Source organism: Alexandromys fortis, unplaced genomic scaffold, assembly GCF_014885135.2.
Source record: "Alexandromys fortis isolate MF-2015 unplaced genomic scaffold, M_Fortis_MF-2015_v1.1 scaffold_219, whole genome shotgun sequence".
NCBI lineage: Eukaryota > Metazoa > Chordata > Mammalia > Rodentia > Cricetidae > Alexandromys > Alexandromys fortis.
In genome coordinates, this window is record NW_026068092.1 from 701,105 (window position 1) to 727,317 (window position 26,213).

The 26,213-nt window shown below is 49.1% G+C and overlaps 1 protein-coding gene and 1 non-coding gene across 6 annotated transcripts in view; both read left to right on the plus strand.

Annotated features, from left to right (window-relative positions):
• The window catches only part of Tango2 (transport and golgi organization 2 homolog), a 42,774-nt gene extending 17,107 nt beyond the window's left edge, over nt 1-25,667 (plus strand). For 4 of the 5 annotated variants that reach the window (XM_050122959.1, XM_050122957.1, XM_050122956.1 and 1 more), the window contains exons 2-9: nt 4,777-4,869; nt 11,716-11,804; nt 14,868-14,987; nt 15,895-16,009; nt 18,147-18,217; nt 22,326-22,479; nt 23,639-23,743; nt 24,789-25,667. In XM_050122959.1, coding sequence (XP_049978916.1) covers nt 4,814-4,869; nt 11,716-11,804; nt 14,868-14,987; nt 15,895-16,009; nt 18,147-18,217; nt 22,326-22,479; nt 23,639-23,743; nt 24,789-24,909 — 831 coding nt within the window. In that variant the 5' untranslated portion in view covers nt 4,777-4,813 and the 3' untranslated portion in view covers nt 24,910-25,667. The remainder of the gene's footprint in view (nt 1-4,776; nt 4,870-11,715; nt 11,805-14,867; nt 14,988-15,894; nt 16,010-18,146; nt 18,218-22,325; nt 22,480-23,638; nt 23,744-24,788) is intronic. The other variant, XM_050122960.1, reaches the window with a different exon arrangement.
• A 204-nt stretch (nt 25,668-25,871) lies between these two features.
• LOC126489055 (small nucleolar RNA U13) lies at nt 25,872-25,973 on the plus strand. Its single transcript, XR_007588848.1, has one exon. It is a non-coding gene; the product is annotated as a small nucleolar RNA U13 (small nucleolar RNA).
• Nucleotides 25,974-26,213: the final 240 nt, after the last annotated feature.

Here is a 26,213-nt window from a genome sequence, read left to right on the forward strand (position 1 = left end):
ACAGGCTCCAACAACAATTTTCTGGTCCCGTGGGTACTTAGGGGGTAATGTCTTGGTGGAGCAAAGAGGCAGTGGACTGGGCTGTGGAAGTGGCCTGCGTGGAGTGGAGCCTGTTGATGGAACCGTCCAGCCTTTTGTTAGGAGTATAGTGAATCTGGTAGCTCTCAGATGGGGAAGGGAGCAAGAGGGTTAGTGTTTCATCAGGAACTGGAGGCCATTGCATGGCCTTAGACCAAGGTACTCCGCCCTCTGAGCCACTGTGTGATGACTTCTTGCAGGGCCACAGTTTAGATGTTGGTGAAGAAACCCCAAGCCCATCTTCACGCAAGACGATTTGATAGGAGGATGCAGAGTTCAAAAGGCTCTTGTATTCGTGTACAGATTAAAATCCACAGTAGAAAAGGGACAGAGAACAGAATCCAGGTGACACCAGGCAGAGGCTCCTATTTGCCAGTTTTCAGTGGAACTGCTTGTCCCTGCTCAGTTCTTTCAGCAGCCTGCTAACCTGGGCATCCAGGATTCTACTGAACTTCACTTGTGGGTTAGGGAGATTGCTAGCCTAGGTGGCTGACCTTACTTTGTTTCTAGCTGATAACTACATGACCAAAGGCCACCATCACAAGTCATAGTGACATAGGCTTCACATTAGTGAAGACACTTTTCCCAAAAGACATTCCAGAGAGACTAGTCAGAGTAAACAGGGTGTGGGTGGCCCAGACCTGCTCACTGCACACATCTTGGCTGCCAGGGAGAGCACTGAGCAGAGCTATGTACTTGTATTGATGGAGATCACTCCAGGAAGTGGAGTGCTAAATTTTGCTAGGCAGGGCCAAGGACACAGTGTGAGCTCTCTGTCCAAGGCCAAGTGGGTGTGAGATAGGGGTGCTTTGGGCTCTCTGTGCACTTGTAACCTCGAGAACCTTTGGCTCAGATCCCAGGCCCTGTCTCGGCGCTTGTTCGACGCTTTCGGAGAGATCCATCCTTGGGACTCTTGTGCTCAGCAGGGCTTCATGCTCTCCTCACCCACTTCCACAAATGTCCAGAGAGGGCTCTTTTAGATTTTGTTTTTGTTTTCCATTTTATTGTATTGTGTGGGTGTTTATCCTCCATGTATGTCTGTGTACTGCATATGTACAGTGGCCATGGAGCCCAGACAAGGCATTGGAGTTAGAGGTAGTTGTGATTCACCATGTGCCTGCAGGTCCTCTGAAGAGCAGCCAGTGCTCTTAACTGCTGAGCTATTTCTCTAGATCTTCCAGGGAGTTTTCTTTATTCATGGTGACTGACTAAACTGGCTTCAGGCAATTCAGACTCCTGTATAACCCCGGTCACTCTGGCTTTTCTAGGCAAACAAATTCTACTGAACTCATTAGCTAATGTGCCCAAGAGTGGCACCAGGCAAGGTAGAGGCATCACCAGGAAAACCAGGCTCCTTTCTCCCACAGATGTGGCCCTCATGCACAGTCTTACGACTTTTAAGGACCCTTGTGCATGTAGTCTGCTGTGGTCCCTTGGGCTCTGCTTGTCCCAGAGGTCCTGGAAAAATATCTGCCATGCTCAGGGGTGTTGACCTGTGGGGTAGTTTTGACTATCTGCAGATCCACTTCCCTGTACACAGTGTGGCGAGCAGGAGGCTAGGGGATGGACCCAGGGCTTACTCTCAGCCCTGCAGGTCAACAGGAGCAAGAAGGGGGCTAAAATATGCAGCAAGTCTAAGACGACCCCATCAGGCCCTAAAAGAGCATCAGAACTCCGTGGGCACTGAGTTGGAGACACCTGAGACTCACAGGAGCTTGCCAGTAGCTTCTTGGGGGTCATATCTGCGCTCAGGGGACAGAAGGATCTGCTGTGAGAAAGGTACAGTAGGAAAGGTATGAGGGGTAGATTGCTGGCCAGAGAGGGCCGAGGGGCTGTTGAGCAGCGGGCCTGACTTGAGTGGGGGGTGAGGGATTGGAGAGAAAGGCAGTTCCTGATGGTCCCCCTCCCAGGGGCTGGCTTTCCTCTGGTCCTTCTCTCCCAATGACTGCGTCTTCATCCAGGCCGCAGCCCTGGGCTCTGCCAGCACCTTCAACTCCAGGCTGCCTGGAGACACATCGGTGGCCTTCCTGTGGACCACTCCAGCGTAGAGGGCTGGTCTGCTGCCCACCTGGGCCAGCTAGATTAGCAAGTCCTGCAGCTGAACTGGAAAAACACCCTTGCTCTGGCTGTGTCTGGTGATAGTGGTCAGAACTGTTTCTGCTGGTAGCCCTGCCCAGTATCTGGGTACACAGCCAAGGGAGGACCAAAAGAGTCTACGGTTTAGAGTGCTGGCCTGTTCTCTGGCATCAGGATCTGGCTTTTATGTGTGTTGTTAGTCCAGGAGCCCCCATCTACAGCAGCTGACAGGAGCAACATAGAGAACTGCTGGACTGTCTCATTAGCTGTGTCTATTCTGCTTGTGAATTTGCCACTTCCCTATGACCTCCCCCCTCCCAGATCTCCTGGGCTTTGTAGTTCCTATAGCCATTATTTCTCTAAGGACTTTATAAAAGTTTTTGTACGTTGTGAACCCTGTTTTTTCTGTTACCGTTTCTATCCTGCTTCTGTTTTCCTGGCTGCTTTGGTTTTCCTAGAGTCAGAGCATGTCTAGTTTGTGATATGCCTGCCGATATTTCTTGATAGCCCAAATCACTGAATTTCAGGGTCCCTGGCCCCACAGTGTGAATCTGTCTCTGTTTCATGGACTGCTGGGTAGGCACAATTTCTCAGAGACCAACCCCTTTTAATATAAAAAAACCGTTATATGTATGAATGTTTTGCCTGCATGTACATGTGTGCACCATGTGTGTGCCTGGTGCCTACAGATGACAGAACAGGTGCTCTGAGACTGGAGTTACAGATGGTTGTGAGCCTCCACATGGGTGCTGGGGATTGAACCTGAATCCTCTGGAAGAGCAGCCAGTTTTCTTTCCTTCCTTCCTTCCTTTTCTCTCTCTCTCTCTTTTTTTTAAATTTGTTTATTTTTATTTTATGTGCTTTGGTATTTTGCCATGGGTTTCGGGTCCCCTGGAACTGAAATTCAGATACTTGTTAGCCTCTATGTGGGTGCTGGGAATTGAACCCCGGGTCCTCTGGAGGAGCAGTCAGTGAGTGCTCTTAACCACTGAAATGTCTCCAGCCCCACGGCCAGTTTTCTTAGTCACTAAGCCCCAGTTTGCCGGATACTCTGGGGACAGACACGTGGTGGCATTGTCCATGCAAAACTTTCATGAGCCTGCCTGCTTCCATGGGCTCTCGGGCAGGCCACAGCCATGGCAAGTTGTGGCCTGAGCCCCCTCTACCACTGTAGCAGCACTGCTTTGGTGGCAGGCCTGATGTGGCCGCGATAACCTGTTCTGTGAGTACAAAGCATAGACCCAAGAATTAGAATTGGCAGTGTCTGTCCCAGGGATATCCCTAGTGTCCCCAGACCTGGGCCCCCTCCAAGGCTGTAGTGGCTGTGACGGCTGTCTCCAGGTCTCCAGGCCATGCTTCCTCATGTGCCCATGGAGGCTCTTATCAAGGACAGTGCCCTGTATGGAGACTGGGGACATGGGTGCCTTAACCTGTAGAGACTGGGCTAGGCCTTGTGCTGGTCTCCTATATGGAGAGCCATCAAGGGCCACAGACCATCTTACATGTGCCATCTCCTAGGAGGCACCCAAACTCAAGTGGTCATGTCATGATTAGCACCTTAGTGCCAAGGCCACTGCATCTACTCTCCCCAGACCTGAGAGTGAACACAGCCTGACCTGACCCCCCAGCTACCCTGACCTCCGAGGCATCTTCTGTCTGTGCCTCTATGACGTGTTGGTCTCCTCTGGACATGCATGTGCTCATGAAGACAGTGTCACACTGCGTACAAATGCCATGCACAGGTACACATGAACATAGATGCATGCACATATCTGCAGAGTGACACACAGTCCCTCACTTAGTCCTTAGTGGACTCGTGTCCGTGCACACTGCCCCCTGCTCACTGCTTGGCCCCCTCAGTGCTGAAACAGTTTCTTGGCTGTCCCAGGTTTCAGCTGCAGGCATTAGCCATGTCCTGGAACACCAAATCATGGCACCTGTGTACATTTCAGGGCTCTTTGAGGCTCCTTTCCAGAGTTGATGCATCTAGACTAGATCTAATTTCAGATCTAGAAAACTCAGGGAAATGCCTTCTGGGCCGGGAGGCTCCGAGGCATGGGTTCCGTGTGACAAGGGATTGTGCTCACTTAGCACCATGTGTGTGTGCACATGCCCAGCACAGGTTTCTGCCTCCTAATGTGGATATGCAGAACCATTAGGTCCATTGGAATAGTAGGTGTGTGTGCTGGACAAAGGCCTGCGGGGACATGTGTCACAAATTATCCCAGGTGAGTGGGCCCCGATGTCTGGCCTCGGGGTGCTGTGGGCTGAAATGAAGGTATCTCCCACAGTGGCTCATGGGGAGTACTTGGTGCCATTTCTGGGGAGAGGATTTGCTACCCTTTACCCTAGCTTCATGTGGGGTTCTTAATCCTGCTGTTGCCCCTTCTAGCACCCACTCACCACCCCCATGTGGTGTGTCCAGAGTCAGGGAGTGTCGTGATGGTGGAGTTACAAAGTGATGCTGATGTGCCCAGGTGAAGGGCAGTATCTGTGATGTCACCAAGCACCTGGTTCTCACTTGTCCACCCCCACTCACTGGTGTTGTGTTCTGGGCCACTGAGACATCTAAAGGCCCTCTGACACTGCTGTTGACAGCTCACTATTCTCCTTTTCCCACAGACCTGTGACCGTGTGAGCAAAGCCACCCTTACAACCCATGTGCATCATCTTCTTTAAGTTTGATCCTCGTCCTGTTCCCAAAAATGCATACAGGTAATGAATGCCCTTGTCCTGCCTCTGCCATGCTACACTGGGCCTGGGGTACATGGCTTCTCCTCACCACTAGAGTGCCATGTATGCAGGAGACAAGGGCAGGCTGCCGGGAGTGTGGGTCAGGCTCTGAACAGCCAAGTCCTGATGTCTGGAGGCAACCTGCCCAGGCCTGGTCCTGCTGTCCTGGACAGTGGTTGCTTAGCGTGGGGTGCTGGGAGGAATCCCACTCTAGAGCAGGGACTCAGAGCTAATGTGCAGGTATGTCAAGACAGGGGATGAGGTGCAGTTCTATGGGTTGTGGCTAGGGTCATAGCCGCACAATTGATGACGGTGACTGAGACTCTTCTGCGCTGGTTTGGATGAGTGGTCTGGGTGGTGGCAGATTGAGGAAAGCATCCATAGGATTTGGACTCTGTCTGAGGAGTGAGGAAACTGGAGGTGCTGAGTATCAGCCAAGGACGTGGGAAACAGTGGGCAGGAAGAGTGAATAGTAGCCCCTTCTCTCCCCAGGACTTGTCAGCATTTATCCGTAGCGAATAAGGCAGAGATTTAACCCATAATGAGAAAAGGACTTCAGAACTCCTCTCTTATGCATTTGCCTGGATGTGTTATAGAAATGATCCGAGTTGTTTCAGTGAGGTTCTCGTGCTGAGTCACTTGCAGAATAGCTGAGACACACCATGCTGTCACAGTGACTGAAATCCCTCATTTCAGGCTGGGGAGTGGGAAGGCAGTGGTGTAACGTTTCTCTTTCTGCAGAGGACAGGCAGTGGAGTTGGGTCAGTCTAAAGGAAGCGATTCCAGTGGCCCCTGGCAGATCATCAGAGGGAGTCAGGGACCATTCCGCAGGTGGAATATTGCAAGGAAAGTGATAAAGAGGTGGTTACATTGAGGGGCTGGCTGGTGAGCAGTGAACAAACTAATGAATGTACCAATAACAAGCATGAGAAACAGCCCCTACTCCAGTGCCTGGAGCAGAGCCCTATCTGTCACTGCCATAATAAGATCCCCAGTGGAGGTGCTGGAGAGATGGCTTGCTGCTCTTCTAGAGGACAGGACCCACTTGGCAGTTCACGACTGTCTGTAATGTGAGTTCCAGGGACTCCAGTACCCTCTCTGGCCTCCACAGACACCAGGCACTCCAGTGATGTACAGATATATATGTAGGCAAAACACCATATATATACAGTTTTAAAAATTAAAAAGCTGTTCAAAAAATAAATAAAAATTAAAAAAAGGAAAAAAATAAAACTTATAACTGGGAAAAAAATTAAAAAGCTGGGTGGTGGTGGCATACATCTTTAATCCTACTACTAGGGAGGCAGAGGTGGAAAGATCTCTTTGAGTTAGAGGTCAGCATGGTCTACAGCATGAGTTCCAGGACAGCCAAGGCTACTTAGAAACCCCGTCTCAAAAAACGAAGAAAACCAAAAATGTAGGCAGTAAAGTATGGATCTGAGCCTTCTGGTACTAAGCTGAGAAGTGGTTCGACTTGCTCCCCTGCTCTCCTCAGCCCTTATATTCATGTAAGCTCCCCTGCACCAGCAAAAACAAAGTTGTATTTCCATTTGGGGTGCCCCAGCCCACCAAACAGCTTCTTAGTCTTAAGTGACATGTAAATTCCAGGGTTGGCAGATCCCACTTGATAGTTTGTTTTTGAAGACCACCTGCAGGTAAAATTAAAATTAAAAGAAATCAGCAAGAGTACATCGTGTCCAAGTAGGTAGTAAAGACCTGTGAAAGCCAAGTGTGCAGCACACACCTAGCATCCCAGTTACACAGTGGGCTCGGGCAGGACAAGACAGCCCGGCAGGGAGAGGAGGAGCACAACCACCGTCCTCATTCCTGGGGTCATCACATATTCACTGGCTTCCTTCTGCAAAGCTCAGACATTAACAGATCCATACTGGGCCATGGCCTGCCACCTCTGTCCAGCTTTGGGTAGCTGAAGTTTAGCTGTTCCTCTCCCACCAGGGAATACTCAGAGCCTGTGCCTGTGGCAAGCTCCGCCCACCTCATCCCTGCCGGGAGAGGCTCTGACCTCTGGGGACAATCTCTAAGATTTACCAATCACCTGGGCTGCACTGCAGATCACTTTCACATCCAGTTAGTCTGAGATCCTGAGGACCAACCATGATTCAATCACCAATATGATAATTAGGAAACGGGCTTAAGGGCTGGAGAGATGGCAGATCACTTTCACATCCAGTTAGTCTGAGATCCTGAGGACCAACCATGATTCAATCACCAATATGATAATTAGGAAACGGGCTTAAGGGCTGGAGAGATGGCAGATCACTTTCACATCCAGTTAGTCTGAGATCCTGAGGACCAACCATGATTCAATCACCAATATGATAATTAGGAAACGGGCTTAAGGGCTGGAGAGATGGCTCAGCCGTTAAAGGCTAGGCTCACAACCAAATATAGGAAACGGGCTTAAATCACCTGAGCCTTAATTATCAATTGGGATCCAGATGTGGCTCACACCTTGTAATCACAGCACTTGGGGATGCAAAGAGGAGGTTCAAGGCCAACCTGGGCAACATGAAATTCTGAAAGAAATAAAAAATTGATCACAATGCTAGGCTTGGTCCTCAGGACAATGTCTGTCACAGATGGCTTTTGAAGTGGGCAAAGTCTCCTTAGGTTTGACTGAGAATGGCTTCCATAGGCTCATAGGTTTGAATACTTGGTCCCAGTTGGTGGAACTGTTTGGGAAGGAGAAGGAAGAACGGCCTTCTTGGAGGAAGGGAGGTGTGTCACGGGAGGATGAGGTTTGAGGTTTCAGAAGATTTGGCTTGCTCTCTGTCTCCAGCTTGTGGATTAAGATATGAGCTCTCAGGGCTGGAGAGATGGTTCAGTGGTCAAGAGCACTGGCTGTTCTTCCAAAGGACCTGGGTTCAATTCCCAGCACCCACATGGCAGCTCACAGCTGTCTGTAACTCCAAGATCTGATACCCTCACAAAGACATCCATGCACTGGTTAAATACTAGTGCAAATAAAATAAAATTAAAAAAGAAGATGTGAGCTCCCGTTGTTTTTGCCACCATACCTTTGCTTGACAGTCATGGACTCTAACCTCTGAAACTGTAAGCCCCAAATTAAATACTTTCTTTTATAAGCTGCCTTGGTCATAGTGTTTTATCACAGCAATAAAAAAGTAACTGGACAGCTATCCGCAACTGCAGGATGTTCCTGTGTTTAAATTCTAACTGCAGCCAGGTATAGTAGTACAGTCCTTTAATCCCAGCACTCCAGAGAGAGGTGGATCTCTGTGAATTCCAGGACAGCAATTTATCACAGCTATAAACTGAGAGTCTGTCTTGAAAAAAACCAAAAAGTAAAAAATAAAAATCCTAACTGCCAGTACATCAGAATACAACTCTCTGTAGAGATAGACCTTAAACAAGTGATTAAGGTAAAATGAAGCCACACAAGTGAACACACAGAAGAATGCTGGATGTGAACACAGAGGTAGACAACGGGACCTTGGTGGGATCTGCTAGTGCTGTGATCTTGGACTCCCAGCCTGCAGAGCTACAAGGCAATGAATGTTGTTGCTGAAGCTGCCAGCCTGTGGTGATCCATTATGGCAGAGGGGGAAGCCAGAGCTCCAAGGAGATCAGTCAGCACGATGGCTTTCCCAGGGGACTTCTCCCTGCACTTGGATGCTCATGTCTACAAGGAGGAAGCTTAGCTGCCAGCTTACAGCACACTGGTCTGTTTTTCTGATGGAGGTGAAGAGGCTCTAATACAGATCTCACTAAGTCAGCCCTGGGCAAGTGAATGAATATGAACCAAATTTCCCAGCTTTGTGGATGAAGTTCACTTCCGGTAGCTACTTCTATTCCAGCTCCAGGGACGTCCAGTGACAGTGGCAGACAGCAGGTGTCACCTCATGTAGCGCGCGGAGATGTAGCGCGCACCATGGCGCTGTCATGTCAGGGGCACGGAGCCTGGGCGCCATTTGCTGTTCCACGTCAAACTTGACAGCTTGTGCACAACTTGACAGACAACTTGTGCGCATGCGCGCGCACAGCGCATGCGCGCAAGCCCCCCCCCCACGAGGGGAGTATTTCGATCTGGCCATCCGATCTGGCCAATCATAATTTAAGCACGATCACTCCATTCTGGCCTGAGCCATTGGGTTGATGACACGTCAGGGCTTTGTCTGGCACTGTATATATTCTTCTGCTTCACGGGGACAGGGTCTTTTGCCTCTCTACAACCTCAAGTGTAAGTGCTCCAATAAAGTGTGTTCTGAGAAGAATCCTGTTGCGGTAGTCTCTTCTGCTGGCGGGAGCGGCGTGCTGCAACCTCAGTTGCAACCACATAGCTTCTGACCTGTTCCCTGAGAGGACAAGTGAGCAGTACTTTAGATTTCTGCCATGATCCCTAAGAGTCTAAAATCTCCCAGGTCAGAATTATAAAATACGATACTGGAAAGGATGCTTGAAACTAACTCTTGGGGTGTGATATATAGATAGCTCAGTGGTAGAGAATTGTCTTCTCAACACTGCAAAAATAAAATACAATAAAGCAATTATTCAAGTTAAGGGTTGAACTCAGGACCTAGCATAACGCCTCTTAACGACGAATAGGTCAAAAGTAAAGCAAATAAATGCTTTTACTCTGATTGGCAATTATGTGCACCTCAAACTCTATAACTGATCATATGAAATACTCTTACAGGCAACCTAACAGCTTTGACAAGATTGATCAGTAACCACAGTAAGTCAGTGTAGCCTGTCCAGTCACCCAGAGAGCCATGATCTAGAGAAACTTGCATTTTTTTATAAATGCAAATACAGTAAAAGCATGCCCTTCTATTTATTTACTGGGGAAATGTCAGTGTTTCACTCCCATTCACAAAGCTAAAATGATGCATTCTAATTAAAAATGTTTTTCTTAAGCATGTGGTATGCATGCATATGTGTGGGTGCATGAGTATGTTAAGGTATGCATGTGCACATGTATGCGTGCATTTGTGCACATGCATGTGGAGGCCTGGGGTTCATGTCGCAGTTCTTCTGTCACTCTACCTTATGCATTGAGACAGGGTCTCTAGGTTGACTCCAGAGCTTGCCAGTGTGAGTAACCTAGCTACTCAGCTTACTCCATGGCTGGAGTTAAAGACAGGCCACCATGCACACCCAACATTCACATGGGTGCTAGGAACTTGAACTCAGAGCACAGATGAACCTTCATGGGTACCACGGTCCCTCCCAAGTGTTAGCTCAGGGAGTTGCTTTTCTTTTCATCTAGGACTTTACGTGGGTACTCATCTCTCTAGCACATTTCCTGATTATAAAGTCCCCACAAGCCATCAGCAGTTGAACCTGTGATAAAAAATAGCCCAGAAGTTAGTGTTCTTCAGTAATTAGGCAAACATAGTTCTTGCTTAAAATAGGCAGGTGAGGAATTAGAGAGATGACTCAGCAATTAAGAGCACTGGCTGCTCTTCCAGAGGACTCAGGCTTGATTCCCAGCACTCACATGGTAACTCACAGCCACCTGTAACTCCAGTCCCAGGGAATCCAGTTCCTTTTCTGGCCCCCATGGGCTGCATGTGGTCTCATTATATAGCCCTGGCTGGCCTGAAACTCATAGAGCTCCACCTGCCTCTGCCTTTGTCTCTGCCTGTCTAGTGCTGGGACTAAAGTTGTGTATCATCACACCTGGCTTGACTTCACCACAGAAAAAAAAATATCAGGGTAAGTCAACATGAAGCAGAGTTGGAGTTTATTGAGAAGAGATTTTGGCAGAGAGGTTAGTAGAGACACTTAGGCATCAAGACATGCTCGAGGCAGGTGTGGGCTTCCCCAGACATGCTTCAGTGTCTGCGGTATTATTCTGTTGCCTTCTGAAAGCACATCTCGCAGGTGTAGGATACTGTGCCTTGTGCAGGTATATCTCAAAGGTGTATGTATGGGGGCTAGAGGGATGACTCAGTGGTTAAGAGCACCCACTTCTTTTTCAGAGGACCCAGGTTCAATTTCCCAGTACCCACATGGCAACTCACAACTGTCTGTAACTCTTGTTCCAGAGCATCTGACACCCTCACATAGATATACATGTGGGCAAAACACCAATGTACATAATATACAAATAAGTGAATTATAAAAAAAGTTTTTTAAAAAAGTTATAGGTATGATCTTATTTATTTAATTTTGTCTTTCGAGACAGGGTTTCTATGTGTAATAGCCTTAGCTGTCCTGGAACTAGCTCGAGACCAGGCTGGCTTCGAACTCACAGAGATCCACCTGCCCAAGAGCTGGGATTAAAGGCCTGTGCCACCACCACCGGGTGCCACCACCACCCGGCTATTATTTATATTTTTATGGATATGGGCACGTCAGTACAGGGATCCCCTAGAGCTGGAGTTACAAGTAATTGTGAGCTTCCTGATGCGGGTTCTGGGAATCAAACTCTGGTCCACTGGAAGAGCAGTCCATACTCTTAACCACTGAGCCCTCTCATGTACCTGCCCTATGCAGGCAGTCTTAACAGTAAGTAGTAACTGTACTAGAATTCTCAGCCCTGAGTTGGTGAGCTACGTAAGCCCTTTCCATTCCCATGTCTCCGCAGTTCCCTTTCTATCCTGCCTCCTACTTAAACCTCTTCCTAGCCCCTGTCTCCTGAGCAGGGGCTCTGGATGTAGCTTTCCAGGAGCTGCCTAGAGCGCCTGTGGGTGTATGGCAACAAATGGGGGCAATTCTTATTTATGTTGCTGCTGCTGTAAATTTAATGTCAAACCAGAGAGGCTGGAGGTGCAGCTGCATGAGGGAGCATATGCAGTTCAGTCCCCAGCACATGGTTTCCCTTGAACTTTCTTCTCCCAGGTTCATCTTGGCAGCCAACAGAGATGAATTCTACAACAGGCCCTCCAAGTTGGCAGACTTCTGGGGGAACAACAATGAGATCCTCAGTGGTAAGTGTTTCTTCACACCTGGTGAGCAGCTGTCTACAGTGGCACCCAACAAATAAGGCTAGTAGTGGCCCTGCTTCCACATGCAGCGCTGAATGCATAAGTAGGCGGGAATGACTTCGGGGATCCAGCTCTCTGCTCTTTGTCCCATGAACTCTGGCTGCCTTAGTCTCCTGGATTCTCAGCTCTGACCTCATATCACAGTGTCTGCTAGGCCCTGGGGAACTCTCTCATCATGAGGCTCATGGGCTTGTCTCATTTGTTTCTAGTCTCTCAGACCCTTTATCTATTTTAAGTGACATTTATTTACTGTTTGTTTATCTGTGTGTATGTATCCGTGTGTGCACTCTCTGCCACGTAGATTATGGGGGTCAAACATCAGGCTTGACCTCAAGCGCGGTTACCCACTTCCTCATCTTGCCAGCCCATTTGGCTTTTTGTTGCTGTTTTACGGTGCTGGGGATCAACCCCGGGGTCCTAGACATGCTAGACAGGCAAGTGTTCTGCCGCTGAGCCTTATCCCTAGCCTGTTTTTTGTTTTGTTTTGCTTTGGATGGGAGGAGACAGGGTCTCACTGTGTGTTTCTGACTAGCCTGAAGCTTGTTGCCTCTGCCTCCTGACTGTGGGATGACAGTGAGCCTTACCACACCTGCTCAAATCCTCCTTAAAGCCCATGTTTTCATAGGCTTTGTTTTTGGTAGTTTTGTGTGGGAGAGTAAACCTGTTCTCTGATGCTTGACCAGACAGTGAGAGCTTATTTGTTTTTCAGTTGTTGATTTGTAGGGTTTATTTATGCATTCCGGATATGAGTCTTTCATTGGGCAAATGGGCTGCCAACTAACTTCTTTAATGTCTTTTCTTTTTCTTTTTTTTCTTTTTTCTTTTTTGGTTTTTGAAGACAGGGTTTCTCTGTGTATCTCCAGCTGGCCTGGAACTCACTCTCACTCTGTAGACCAGGCTGGCCTCGAACTCACAGAGATCGGCCTGCTTCTGCCTTCCGAGTGCTGGGATTAAAGGCAAGTTGCTCTACTGCCTGGCTAGAATACTTTATTTTTAACAAATATAGTTTTGGGGGCTGGAGAGATGGCTCAGTGGTTAAGAGCTTTGCCTGTTCTTCCAAAGGTCCTGAGTTCAATTCCCAGGAACCACATGTGCTCACAACCACCTGTAATGAGATTTGGTGCCCTCTTCTGGCCTGCAGGGATACATGCAGGCTGAACACTGAATACATAATAAATAAATAAATAAATCTTAAAAGAAAAACCTTAAGAAATCATAAAATTAAATTAAAAAAAATGTAGTTTTTATGGTTTTTCTTTGTCTTTTTCAGGAAGCCTGTTGCTCCCCCAAGCCATAACATTTTTCTGCTCAAGCCTCTAAGTTGACAGTCTGACTATTGTCTCAAATTAGCTTTTATTGTGTGTATGTGTGAGTTTATATGTACATGTGTGTGCACATGTGTGCATGGAGCCAGAGGACAACTTCAACTGACTTCAGACTTTTAAACAAAGTCTCGTTAGCCTGAAACTCACTCATTAGTCCAGACTGGCCCATCACAAGATCCCACGATCAGTCTTTCTCTGCTTGCACCACCTCATCCTGAACCTTATGGGGTTCTGGAAATCAGACAGATCCTCATAACTTGCAAGGCAAGTATGTTAGCAACTCTCTCCAGCTCTGAAATCAGTTTTTGTGTCTGGTATGAGGTAAGAGTCGAGATTAATTCTCCTAGTCACTGCAGTATTGTTTACTGAAATCAGCTGAGCAAACATGTTGGGTCTGCTCTGGACTCGGGGCACACTGGGTGTGGCACACTGACTGATCTGTGTGTCTTGGCACCAGTACCAGTCGCTGTTACTGTTCTTTTGAACTGACACAGTAGTCACACCTGATCTTTTAAGCCCAACAGTTCAGGGCTCTAAGTGTTTTCAATGGTATAGTTAAATTTTCATTTTCTAAGCTGGGCATGGTGATGTAGCCAGACCTGTAATCCCAGAACGTTTGAGTCTGAAACAGAAGTGTCACCGTGAGGTACCTGTCAAGCCCTTCTGGGCTGTAGTTTGAGACTCTGACTTACAGAAAGAGAGTAGGGCTAGGGAGGGAGCTCAGTTGGTGCTTGCCTAGCATGCAGTGCTGAAACCAGGCACAGGCAGAACACGCCTGAGAATCAGATGTTCAAGGCTAGCCTCAACTACATAGTGAATTCAAGGCCAGCCTGAGCTACATTAGACCTTGACTCAAAATGTAGCAGTAAGTGAACAAGTAAATGTTCACTCTCTAGTTCTCAGCCTGCTCTCTTGCTGGGCCTAGTGGGTTGCCGTGGGTCAGTTTGGGCTTCTATGTAGGTGATTCTGCTCTGTACCGTAGAGTTTGTTTTCTTTCCTATGTTTGCATTTTATGTTTATTTTTCTGTTATAATTGATTTTTATTCAAACAAATGACATTTTAGGGTGAGGGAGATGCCTCATCAGGTAAGAGTACTTGCTGCATGAGCATGAGGGTCTGAGTTTATCCTAGCACCCACCAGCATGGTCTTGTCTGCCCATGAGCTACCCAGAGCCGTAGAAGGCAGAGACAGGGCCACTGTGGAGTGATGGCCCCTCCTAGCTCCAGACTTAGTGAGCTGCTATTGTGAGGGTTAAAGTGGAGAGTGTTAGTATCTTCCTCTAGCCCCTACCTGGGCACAGGTACATGTACCAGCACACACAGGTGTGCAAATAACATACTCACATTAGACATACATACTCATATATACACACTTTCTCATAGGACATCTTAATAACTCTTTACTGTGATGTTTAGTGTAGTGATCTAATAGTCTGGCTGGGACACTTCCTGTTATCTAGGGTCTCTCTCTCACATACTCATACCTGGGCCATACCTCCCATCTATGGCTTATAGGACCTGTGCAACCTAGTGTGGGACCTAGTGGCGGCAGCATTGACCCTCTGAGGAGCTGTATGTCCTGGCAGAGCTATGGAACATGTCTCATGAGGACTGGGCAGAGGGTCCCAGTGGGACTCGTCACAGGAACTTGGCTGATGGTAATGCTGTCATCTGCTCTAGGACTCGACATGGAGGAAGGCAAGGCAGGAGGAACATGGCTGGGCATCAGCACACATGGGAAGCTGGGGGCCCTCACCAACTATCTGCAGCCCCAGCAAGACCCATATGCCCGTGGTAGAGGTATGAGGTCTGTGGGATTGGGTGGGACCTAAGTAGAGCAAAGCTGAGACACCTTGGGGTGGAGCTTAGGTAAGACTGGCAGAGCGATGGAGACAGGCAGGTCTCACTTGGTACTGAGGAAGGAAGGTACCCAGCCAGGGCTTCTGCTGGTGAGCCCCAGCCTCTCATGTGACCGTCACACAACAGTGACAGGAAGAAGAGCTGGAGAAAAGAGCTGGAGGCATTGCCGTGTGATTGTGCCTGGGAGTGCCCTTCAGACTTGACTCCTGCACTGTGTCATTGCCCCCTGCAAGTTGAGTTTCATTTCTCTTTTATTTTTTTAGATACTTATTTATTTATGTAATACATACACACATATAAGTGCTCTTGCCTGCATGTATGCCTACATGTCAGAGGAGAACATTGGATCCCATTATAGATTGTTATAAGATGCCATGTGGGTGCTGGGAACTGAACTCAGGATCTCTGGAAGAGCAGTCAATGCTTTTAACTGCTGAGCCATCTCTCCAGCTTTGAGTTTCATCAAAGAAACTCTGAGCTCTGGGCCCACGTGTGTGTGTGGGGGGGGGCTGTATTTGTTTTGTTTTTCAAGACAGGGATTCTCTATGTGACCTGGCTGTCCTGGAACTCGCTCTATAGACCAAGCCAGCCTCAAACTCAGAGATCAGTTTGTCTCTGCCTCCTAAGTGCTGGGATTAAAGGCATGTGCCGCCACCACCCAGCCCTAGAAAATATTTTTAAAGCCATTCTCCATAATAGCCCAGTTAGCAAGGAATGGCTGGCTCAGATGTTGGAGCCCCAGTGCAATTAACCCTCATATGTTCTCCCAAGTCCCTGCTTCAGTCTTCCCCACAGCAGGACTTCATGGCTGCTGCCTTGGCCATTGTTGTGTGTGTCCTGCCTACAGGTGAACTTGTGACTCACTTTCTGACCGGTGACATGGACAGCCTTTCCTACCTGAAGAAGGTCTCTACAGAGGGCCACCTGTACAACGGCTTTAACCTCCTGGCAGCTGACCTGAGGTGGGTCTGCCTTGGTAACTCGGTCTTCAGCTCCCTGCCCCAGTCAGCTCGGTGGCCTTTCCCGGGACCTCACTTGAGGGATGCTTGGCAAACACCCGAGGGCCTAGCCTGTCTCAGATCCACTGACTGAGAATAAGCCCCGAGCTCAGTTTCTTGAGACAGTGTATGGTTGCCGGCTTCCTGCAGTGACAGAACTGCTGTCAGCAGCTGACAGTGCCTCTTGGGGCAGCTCCAGCCCCATTACTGCCAGTGGGGATGCTTCATAACAGCTGGCTCAGTCTGTCTTGGCTTGAGCTCCCAGGTGTTCTCATGTTGGAGATGTGGCTATAGGAACAGAAATTTGATATGCTTGGCCTTTCAGTGGGTTAAATGTCCTTATCTCCCTTTTATCAGTCAGTGAGTGCTATTAGCTGCAGGTTTCCTCCTGAGGGAAGCTGCTGTCATCCTACACCCAGATATCTGTCCTGAGCTGCTCCTACCACAGGGGCAGGTCCACAGGTCCATAGGTGAGCATCCCTTGTGTATGTGTGTCCTGTGTCATTCCAGGACTACATGGCTAGATTGACTGGTTGTGGAAGCTGAGTGAGGTGCAATGGTCAGGAAGAAGCCCTGGAGTGGGCGCTAGGAGGGCATGCTGCCATCCTCCTTTCTCACTCTGGGGGCCCTGGAGGCCATAAACCTGATCTCTCTCTTCTCCAAACATGGAGCTGGGTGTGCACTTTCAGTAGTAGTTCATGTGTGTCTGATCTAGTCCCAAGAGACCAGAACCATGACTCTGATGCGGGCAGGAATGACTGCTCAGTAGCTATGTCAAATGGGTGAAAACAAGGCTGATGTTCTCTGGGCAGATACATGGTGGCTTCCCATTTCTCTGGGCAGATACGTAGTGGCTTCTGCAGTTGGGCCTCTGGAGATCTGAGCAGCCTTCCTTGCTATAGACCCTGCAAGGTCAGAGTTCAGCTAAAGAGCAATCCCACAATTCAGGCTGCTAATGCTACCACTGAGGGTAGCAGTTGGGGACTGATAAACCAAGGTCTAAGCTGGTCATAGTGCTACACACCTTTACTCCCAGCACTTCGGAGACAGAGAACAGGCAGGTCTTGGTGGGGTCAAGGCCAGTTGATTTACTTAAAGAGTTGCAGACCAGCTATGACTATATAGTGAGACCTTGTCTCAAAAACAGCAACCAAGACCTGGGGCTAGAGAAATGGCTTAGTGGGTAAAAGTGCATACAGTCTTTGTAAAAGACAGGAGTTCAGTTCCCAGCATCTATGTCAAATGACTCTTAAAGAGATTGAGAGAAAGAAAACAAGGCCTTCAATGGAGAGATATTTGTCCTGGTCACAGCTACCCCTGGACAGTACCTCCCCAATACACACACTTTATCTAGTCCCTGGCGAGGGTGACAGGGACCCTGGCATGGGTACCCAATTCCTTGGGTCCTTACACACACACACACACACACACACAAAATATTGAAGAAAAAAAATTCTCACAAAGTTGTAAGGGCTGGAGTGAGGAAGAATGTGAAGGGGTGTGAACCCAGACTGCGGACTACTGGACAGGGGGAGCAAGAGGAATCGTTGCGGTAACCGAAAACCCCCACTTGTCACTGTCCGTTGGAAAGTATTTCAGTCACTTCTGAGTTCCAGTGAAAGACTTCCTGTGGCGTGGAGGAACTGGGACTTTTTCAGCAGCTACAGCCGTGTAGCTGTGAAATGTTACAGTAGGAGAAGATAGTCTTTGTCACTTTGTTCAGAAGCCTGCTCTGGGGCTGCCTGTCAGAAGCACGTAGAGATGGGCCATACAGTGGCCGCCGTGACCCACCAGAAGGGCTGGGGGTGGCATGCAGCTATCGCAGCATCCGTGTTAGAGAACTGCGAGGTATTTGCACATCTGCTTCCTCCTCTTTGGTTCCAGTAGAGAGCCAGGAGTGTACCTATGAGAATGGACAGGGGCTGGTGTCTCCGTGGCCCAGCTTTCCAGGCCCCGAGCTGGGCTGAAGTGGGCCATCGTCCTTGTGCTGGTCACTAGCCTGAGCTAGAGGCAAGGCAGGTGAGATCACTGGGAAGTGCTGGGAACAGGGCTGCTTGTGGTTCCCATGTGACTTTGTCTGGCTTTTGGCTTCCGTTCACAGCACAACAAAAGGAGATGTTGTTTGCTACTATGGAAACCGGGGACAGCCTGAGCCTGTTGTCTTGGCACCAGGTGAGCCTGCTTTGGTGTCCAGACAGGGTGGGAGCTGCTCTATGTTGGGAATACCATGTTCTTTTCAGAGACCAGGCTATTGTTGCTTTGTTCTCCTGGAACTTGACTTTTTGACTTTTTACTTTTTGACACATTTTTTAAATGTGTCTTGTGGTCTGTGTAGGACTGTGGCCTGCACTTGCCCACATCTGCATACAGTCTCCCATGGGCTTTTACTACACTGGGAGATGCTGACCTGTTCTGGACCCCTGTCCTAGCCCCCAAAGCTCAGCTAGCATCTCATGGGGGTCACCACCTACTGTCTTCCCCAGACCCCTTTGGTGATACATGCACACACCACACACTTCAGCTCCTTTCATATGTATACCTCCTACACCCAGTGCCATACTTGTCCCATGTCCCCTGCCCTAGCTCCTGGATACTCTCCTCTTACCACACCTGTGCCCAGGCTGTAGTCTCTGCAGCTGGGCCTGCTGTCCCTCTCTTCCCTGGGTGTTGTCTTTTCTTGGAAGCCTTTTCCACCAGCTGCCTGCCTCTACCCAGAGCTGACATTTTCTCCCTTCCTCCCTCTCCCCCCCCACACTCATTCACACACATATACTCACATGGCCCTATAAGCCACTTTGGAAAAAGAGATGTCTGTATCTTGTCCCAGGTCTAGTGCCAAGACTGAGCAGGACCCACAGAAAACAGCACTAATGGGGAGCACAGCACAGGGTGAACTAATTTCCTGGGGCCAGCTCCTTCATTCACAGCCTGTGAGCAATCCTTGCTGGTAACATCTTGGGTCTGAGGGCCTTGGACACTGCCCCTGGTCCCTACAGCTGAGCCATTGACCCATACCATTGGTATCCCTACCCTAGGGAGAGAGTCAGTGTCCTCAGCAGCAGTCACAGCCACCTGTGTGTGACACTTTTCGTTCATAGTACAGTTTCTGCATCCCAAATCACGGAGTCTTTCTTAGGCAGTTGGCGCAGATTACTAAATGAGGTTGCAGGACAAATGTCACTCCTTCCCAATTGAGGCCCAAAATGCTGTGTTCCAGGTGTAGCTCAAGGGCAGTGGAGAGCAGCCCCCAGGGGTGGTGAGTAGCCCTACCCTGTGTTATTAGCTCCAGGGATAATGGTGAGACCTGTAGTCCTGGCATGCTTCACAACAAAACTCATACATACACTGGTTCATGCCAAGGCTGGCTTCAGCTTTTCAAGACTTCCTGGAACTGTTTGAGCCCCAGATTGGCCAAAGAGCTGTAGAGCTCCCCCCATTTTCTGGGGTATGTCCAGGCCAGGATGCCATGGGATGATGAGATCCTAGAATAGGCAGCTCACACCTAGAGTGTAGCATCTGCTCATTCCTACTAGATCTCACCCAGGGCTGTCTGCCAGCTGCAGCTACTTGAGCTGCCCTTGGTGGTGTCCATCCTACCTTCCTGCGCAAGCCCAGAGCAGGCACAGCTGCGCTCCCAGCTGATGCCTGACCTGAAGTCCTAAGTTAGGCAGTCACGGGGGTTCATCTCCTGCCAGGTCAGAGCCCTTTCATTTCAGCTTCTTGGGGTCTGCAGACCCACTGAAGAGGATTCGTACCCCAGAAGTCGGCCTTAGTGGCCCAGAGGCCTCTGGGAGAGCGGCTGGAGACAAGGACATGAGGCCTACCGTTCTCAGGCCTGAAAACTCCGACTGCAGCTTGTTTTCTGCCGGATCTTTACAGTAGATACTTGTTCCGTCTATGTCATGACTTAGCCCTGAGTGTGCTCCTACTTGATCTGCACCCCCTTTATTCTAGTGTTGAGAACTGAAGCCAGGCCCTCACACCTACTAAATACACTCTTGGGAAATCCTCAGACCTCCACTTTTAAGCAGGAGAATTGCTCTGAGTTCAAATCTAGCAGTGACTACATAGTGAGTGCCTGGGCTACAGAATGGGGCCCTTGAGATGAGTCTCATATGCTGTGCATGTAAACTCTGTCACACAGCCAGCTGTGGTGACACATGCCTGTAATCCCAGCACTAGAGAGGTAAAGGCAAAAAGATAGTCATAATTCAAGGCTGATATGCAGAATAAGTTCAAAGCTAGCCAAGACTCCATGATAAGCCTCTTACCTAAGAGGTATTTGGGTGGGAGTGTTTCATATAAGCTGAGAGTGGTATACATCTGAAACCCAATGCTCAGGAGAATGAGGCAGAAGGATCATAGTTTGAGGTCAGTCTGGACTTCATTTACAATCAAATGTGAAGCCAGGCGGCCTTGGCGCACGCCTTTAATCCCAACACTTGGAAGGCAGAGGCAGGCAGATCTCTGTGAGTTTTAGGACTCTTGTTCTATATAGTGAGTTTCAGGCCAGCCCAGCAAGGGTTACATAATGAGATGCTATCTCAATAAGCCAAATAAAATAATAAAAATAAATGATGCTCTGGGCATGGTATGCACACCTTTAGTCCCAGCACTCAGGAGGCAGAGGCAGGCGGATCTCTGTAAATTCAAAGCCAGCCTGATTTACATAGAACGCTCCAGGTAATTCCAAAATTTTTCACCATCCATCAAAAAACCCCAGACCCACCTGCAGCTGCTCCTTCTTCCCTCCTATGCCTTCTGGACATTTCATTCAGACAGAACCAGCCATGTAGCAGAGGACGCTGACTTCTACTTGGCTTACTTGATGTTTTCAATTGCCTTTACCTGTGAGCCATCTCGCTGGCCCAGCACATCTCTCTCCACCTAGAGCCTTTGGAAGAACTTCCACGTGGTTCGTCAAAGCAGCTGCACGTTTTACTTTCTGCTGGCAGTTTATAGAGGTTCCTGTTTTCCCGAACTCTCACCAAGGCTTGCTGCTCTCTGAATCTAGGGGGAGAAAGTTCTGGGGATGGAACCCAGGCCCGCAAGCATGCTAAGCACATACTGTACCACTGAGCCTTCTGTCCCCCACCCCCCACCCCGTCCCCAACACGAGGTGCTCTTGACTCAGGTCCAAGGCCTCTGGCATACTAGGCAAAGCTCTCTATCTTTAACATCATTACCTGTCACCTCTTTTCTTTTTTAGGTGGGAGTGAGGGGGAAGCAGGGTGGGGGGCTCATGAATTTCAGGCTAGCCAGACTCCAACTCAGTATATTTCTAAGGATGACCTTGAACTCCTGATCTTCCCACTTCCACCTTCTGAATTCTGGAATTACAGGTGTAGTCTGTCCATCTAAGATTTTTGTTCTTTCTATATAATCTACAAATCTCATCAGACACCTAATTCACAAAAGTCCTTTCCCATTTTGTGTTTTATCTAACTTCTTTGGCACTTTTTTTTGAAATGAGTAACTTTAAATTTACATGAAGCCTCATTTATCGTGTTACTTATGCTTTTATTGTCTTACCTAATAAATTATTGCTTAATCTAAGGTCATGAAGCTTTTTCCTTTTAAAATTTATATATTCTCTGTGTGTGTGTGTGTGTACTTTGGGATTCTCGCTCTAACCCAGGCTGACCTGAACCTTGCTGTGTAGGTTGGCCTCAAACCTGCCACAATCCTGCCTTAGCCTCCTGAGTTCTAGGATTATAGATACATGCCACCACACTTGATCCTAAAGTGCTCCTTTTTTGGGGGGGGGGTTGATTTTTGGAGTCTGGATCTCATACAAACAAACTTGCCTCAAACATTTATTTGTTGTGTATGTGTGTGTACCTGCCTGCGTGCCCATTCCTCAGAGGTCAAAGGACAATTTGGCAGGTGTAGCTCTCTCCACCACATGAATCCCAGAGCTTGAACTCTGATCATCAGACTTGGTGGCAGGTGTCTTTACCCACTGAGCCATCGTGTTGTCCTTTAATTGTTTGTGCATAGGGTGTGAGGTCAGGGCCAACTCCAGTCTTTGTGACTGCCCAGTTACCCAGCACCATTATAGAGTGGTCTCCCAAACTACTTCAGAAAGAAAAACCAGTGACACCGGTGCTGACAGCTTGGCCTTGGAGGCTCCAACAGAGCCAGAGTAAGTTTCCAGGGCCTCAGCTGGTCCTACATCAAATTCAGCTTCCACTGGTGGCTTGTTCAAGATGCTTGACTTTAAGCCATCTGCCCCAGCCATCTGGGCCTCCACATGGCGAGGCTGACCTTCTTCCTACAGGAACCTATGGGCTAAGCAATGCCCTACTGGAGACGCCCTGGAGGAAGCTGTGCTTTGGCAAACAACTCTTCATGGAAGTGGTGAAGCAGAGCGAGGCACTCCCTAAGGACACCCTTGTCACCCATCTCCTAGGTGTACTCAACAATGAGGAGCCGTAAGTGAGCAAATCCCCCTGGGGCAGCCACACAGGTCTAGGGCAGAGAGAAAGGCAGGATTTGCTACCTTGAAGGCCTGTGAAGATGAGCAGAGTAGCTTCCCGGCTATAGCACAGCATGCCTGACCTGTTATCCTCTACCTCCTTAAGATGCAGATCATTCCTCTCAGGGATGCAGTCAGGGTTTCCAGTGGGGCCCTGGATAATGAGATGGTGCACCAGGGGCCTGTGCTCTGGGGGACTGGGTATTCTCTGAGGTCTGGTCGCCCTCTACACAAGATGGGCTAGTGTGATAGTCTAGAAGGTTCTAGTTACTCAGCAAACCTTAGGGAGAAGAGTCAGAGAAGCCAGAAGCTAGGACTTTTTTTTGCTATGCCCTGCCTCCAGTGACCTTGCAGGTAAGCATAAGGCATAGACACTCCTGTCCCTGGAAGGACCAGAACACCCCCACCCTCTTCCATGCTCATGGACCTCTTCATGGGGCACTTGGTCCTCAGCCAAGAGTCCTAGCATTTGTTCCTTCACAGTCCCATACTTCTTCCCATTTTCATCTAAGCTTGGCCACTTTCTGCACACAAGGCCTGGTGTTCCTCCATCTTATTCTCCTTGCAATCTTCAAAGGAACCCTTTGCCATGCTTTCATCCTCCACAGGGTGAGGACTGCCCTGCCCCCTGCTCACTCTCTCCTGTGGACCTTGAACCTTAACATCATTCTCCATCCTCAGCATCAGCTGCCCTCTTGTGGAGCTGTTCTGGGCTTTGCTCAGCCATGGCTCCACGTGGTCCTCAATCACTTGGCTAGACCAATTATGGCTCTAGCTGTTCTTATTGATAACTATAGTTGTGGTACAAGATGTGCTGGTTGGTGATTCTTAAGGAGGCTCTATGGACTGATGCCCACTAAGAGACAATAGAGAATGCATGTGCCATCTAATGCCTAGACTTAGTGATGGTGATACTGGTGGAATGGCAACAAAGCAGAAGGACCCAAGTAGAAAAGTTATAAACAAGCCTATAGTTCCTCTCCCTACAGCCTTTTAATGCCAAGGTATCCTTAGGAACCTCTGGCTGCCAACATGGCAAATAGGACCCTCAGATACACAAGCAACAGACAGGCAGATAGGGGACTAACAGCTTCTCTGGACCTCTATCCTTCCAGACAGCTGCCAGATCCAGCCATTGAGGACCAGGGCCGGGAGTATGTACAGCCAATTCTGAGCAAGTATGCAGCCGTGTGTGTGCGCTGCGCCACCTATGGCACCAGGTGATCATGGTTGGAACTGTTGGGCATATTCCCTTCCCATTGGGTGTCCCCCACAACACAACTGGCTATGGGTAGGCATCTCCCAAATTCAGTGCATTCCAGAGTCTGCTCTAGACTCCACTGCAGGTTGAACAGATCCTATAGGTTATGTGCCCATGGGGCTGGGTGGGTCAGAGCTCTGGCTTCCTGAAGCTGTCGTAGTATCCTAGGTGGGGCTCCTGCCTGCCTCACTTGTTCAAAGAAGCCAAAAATGGCATTTGGAATGTTGGCATTGCCGTGGCATTGATTCTTCAAAGCCTGTGCTTTACATGCTGGAGTGGCAGTATGGGCTGGTCTTTATTATGTACCCACCCCACTTGAAGGACAGGGGCTCACACATGAAAGCCCCCCAGAGGGTGGAGTGAAAGGACGAAGAAAGTGAGCTAGGTGACAGCCGGGCTAGTGCTGGAAGAAGGACGTGAGGGATTTTTCTAGGTAAACAGGTCATGTGCCCCAAGTAGTTGAGAGTTTAACCTCTTGGAGAGCCAGACATGGCTGGGTGTCTGGGAGCCTGGTGTCCCGCCATGGTGTCCCTTCAGTGGGGTAGTGAGTTGTCAGTTCTACAACCCTGTGAGGGATGTAGCGAATTGGCTCTTGCTATGGAAAAGGGTCAGACTAAGATGGGGCGTTTTAGAGCAGAGGTAACAGGACTCACCCATCATGAGACTGGCCAGGAAGCCCAGATGCCCCTCCTGATAAGCCCCTCTTGTCCTCAGAGTTGAGACCGGGTGGTAATGATGCGCACCTTTAATCCCAGCACTCAGGGTTTGGATCTCTGTAAGTTCAAGGCCAGCCTGGGCTACAGAGTGAGTTCCAGGACTGGCTCCATTGCTACTGAGAAATCCTGTCTCAAAAAAAAAAAAAAAAAAAAAAAAGAGGAGTAGAAAAGAGGAGTAGCCAGCTCAGTCCTTGGTGTGATGGGCCTACCCTACCCTTTGTGCCTCAGGTCTGGTCCCAGCTGTGGCTCTGAACGGTGGAACTGGGGCTAAAGGATGCTTTCTTTCAGAACCAACACCATCATCCTTGTGGATGCAGATGGCCATGTGACCTTCACAGAACGAAGCATGCTGGACAAAGACGCCTCTTGCTGGGAGACCAACACCTATGAGTTCACACTACAGAGTTAGCCCCACTGCAAGGATGCTGTGCCTCAAGGGTCAGCAAGGATAGGAACCTTCCATGGCCACACTGCATGTCTGTGACTCAGCCAGCATCCCTAGGACCAGGACCCGCTGATCTGTGTGTTACCAATACTTGACCTCATAACCAGCTCAGGGTTTGTCTATACCAGTGGGGAATGGCAGAGTTGAACACTAGGTTTGAGTCAGACCTGGGTGTGTCCTACACATGTGCCGCACCTCATGCTCAGTCCCACCACCACCACCACCACCACCACGTACACACACGTGTGTGCCTGGCTGACTAGCAGGGCAGTGCCTCTCACTTCACATGTTTGGCCAGTGATCTCTTCCCTGAACAAATAACAGAAGCAGGCTTTTTATAGCAGCTATGGCCTTCCCTTTCCTGAATGCAGAGTGCAACTGTGCCTCAGTTCCTCATGGCTAGACATGCTCCTGCAGGAGAGCTGGTCATGTTAGAAACTGAACGTGGCACAAGAAAAACCCACATGGATAGATAATGGAGATAATTGGAGATCCTGTAGTTCTCTGTGTTAGGGGATCCTGTGTGCATTGGTCAGTCCCATTGTGTGGATCCTGGGATCTCTTAGACCCCTGCTTGCCCAGCAAGCATTGTGGGTTCTGAGCAGGACTATCTCAGCAAGTGGCTAAGCCAGCCCCTGCCATCTCCCGCCTCCCTATTCACAAGCTGGACTTCATGTGAACATGAGCTGTTGATAATAAAATGTTGAGCTTGTGATGGGTAAGGGTGTTTCAGAGTTTTTCCTTCGTGTGGAGGCAACAGAACTGGAGCTGTCATGGTGGGTCAGATGCCCTTCAGTGCTCTTTCTTCTGTTTACATAACCTCAGGAGCACTGATGGATGCCTGTCAGGTGAGGCCAGGGTGTAGAGAACCTATTGGTGAACCTGTGTGGGCTGCCACCACCAGGGTTCCCTCAGGAGTCCCTAAGATCCTTTTGGTTCATAAGCATGAGGACTATGTGTTCATCCCTTTGGGAGACATGTGACTCCCACAAACCTGGGTATGACATCGGCATTTTACCCATCTGACATGGGGAGAGGGGTCCATAGAAGAGCTAGTGAGCCTATGGGTCCTGGGCCAGAGAATGGTGGGAATGGGTGAGTTAGAGGTCCAGGGGATGTTCTTAGCCCCAGAGCTTGGGAACCTCCACCCTGCCAGCAAGAAGACCATAGCTCAGGCTCCCTTGTACATCTGCAGCCACCTTTGTCTTGGCATTTCAGAGTCATGAGCCACGCGTGGATCTGAACTGGGTGTCGCAGACTGAATGTGA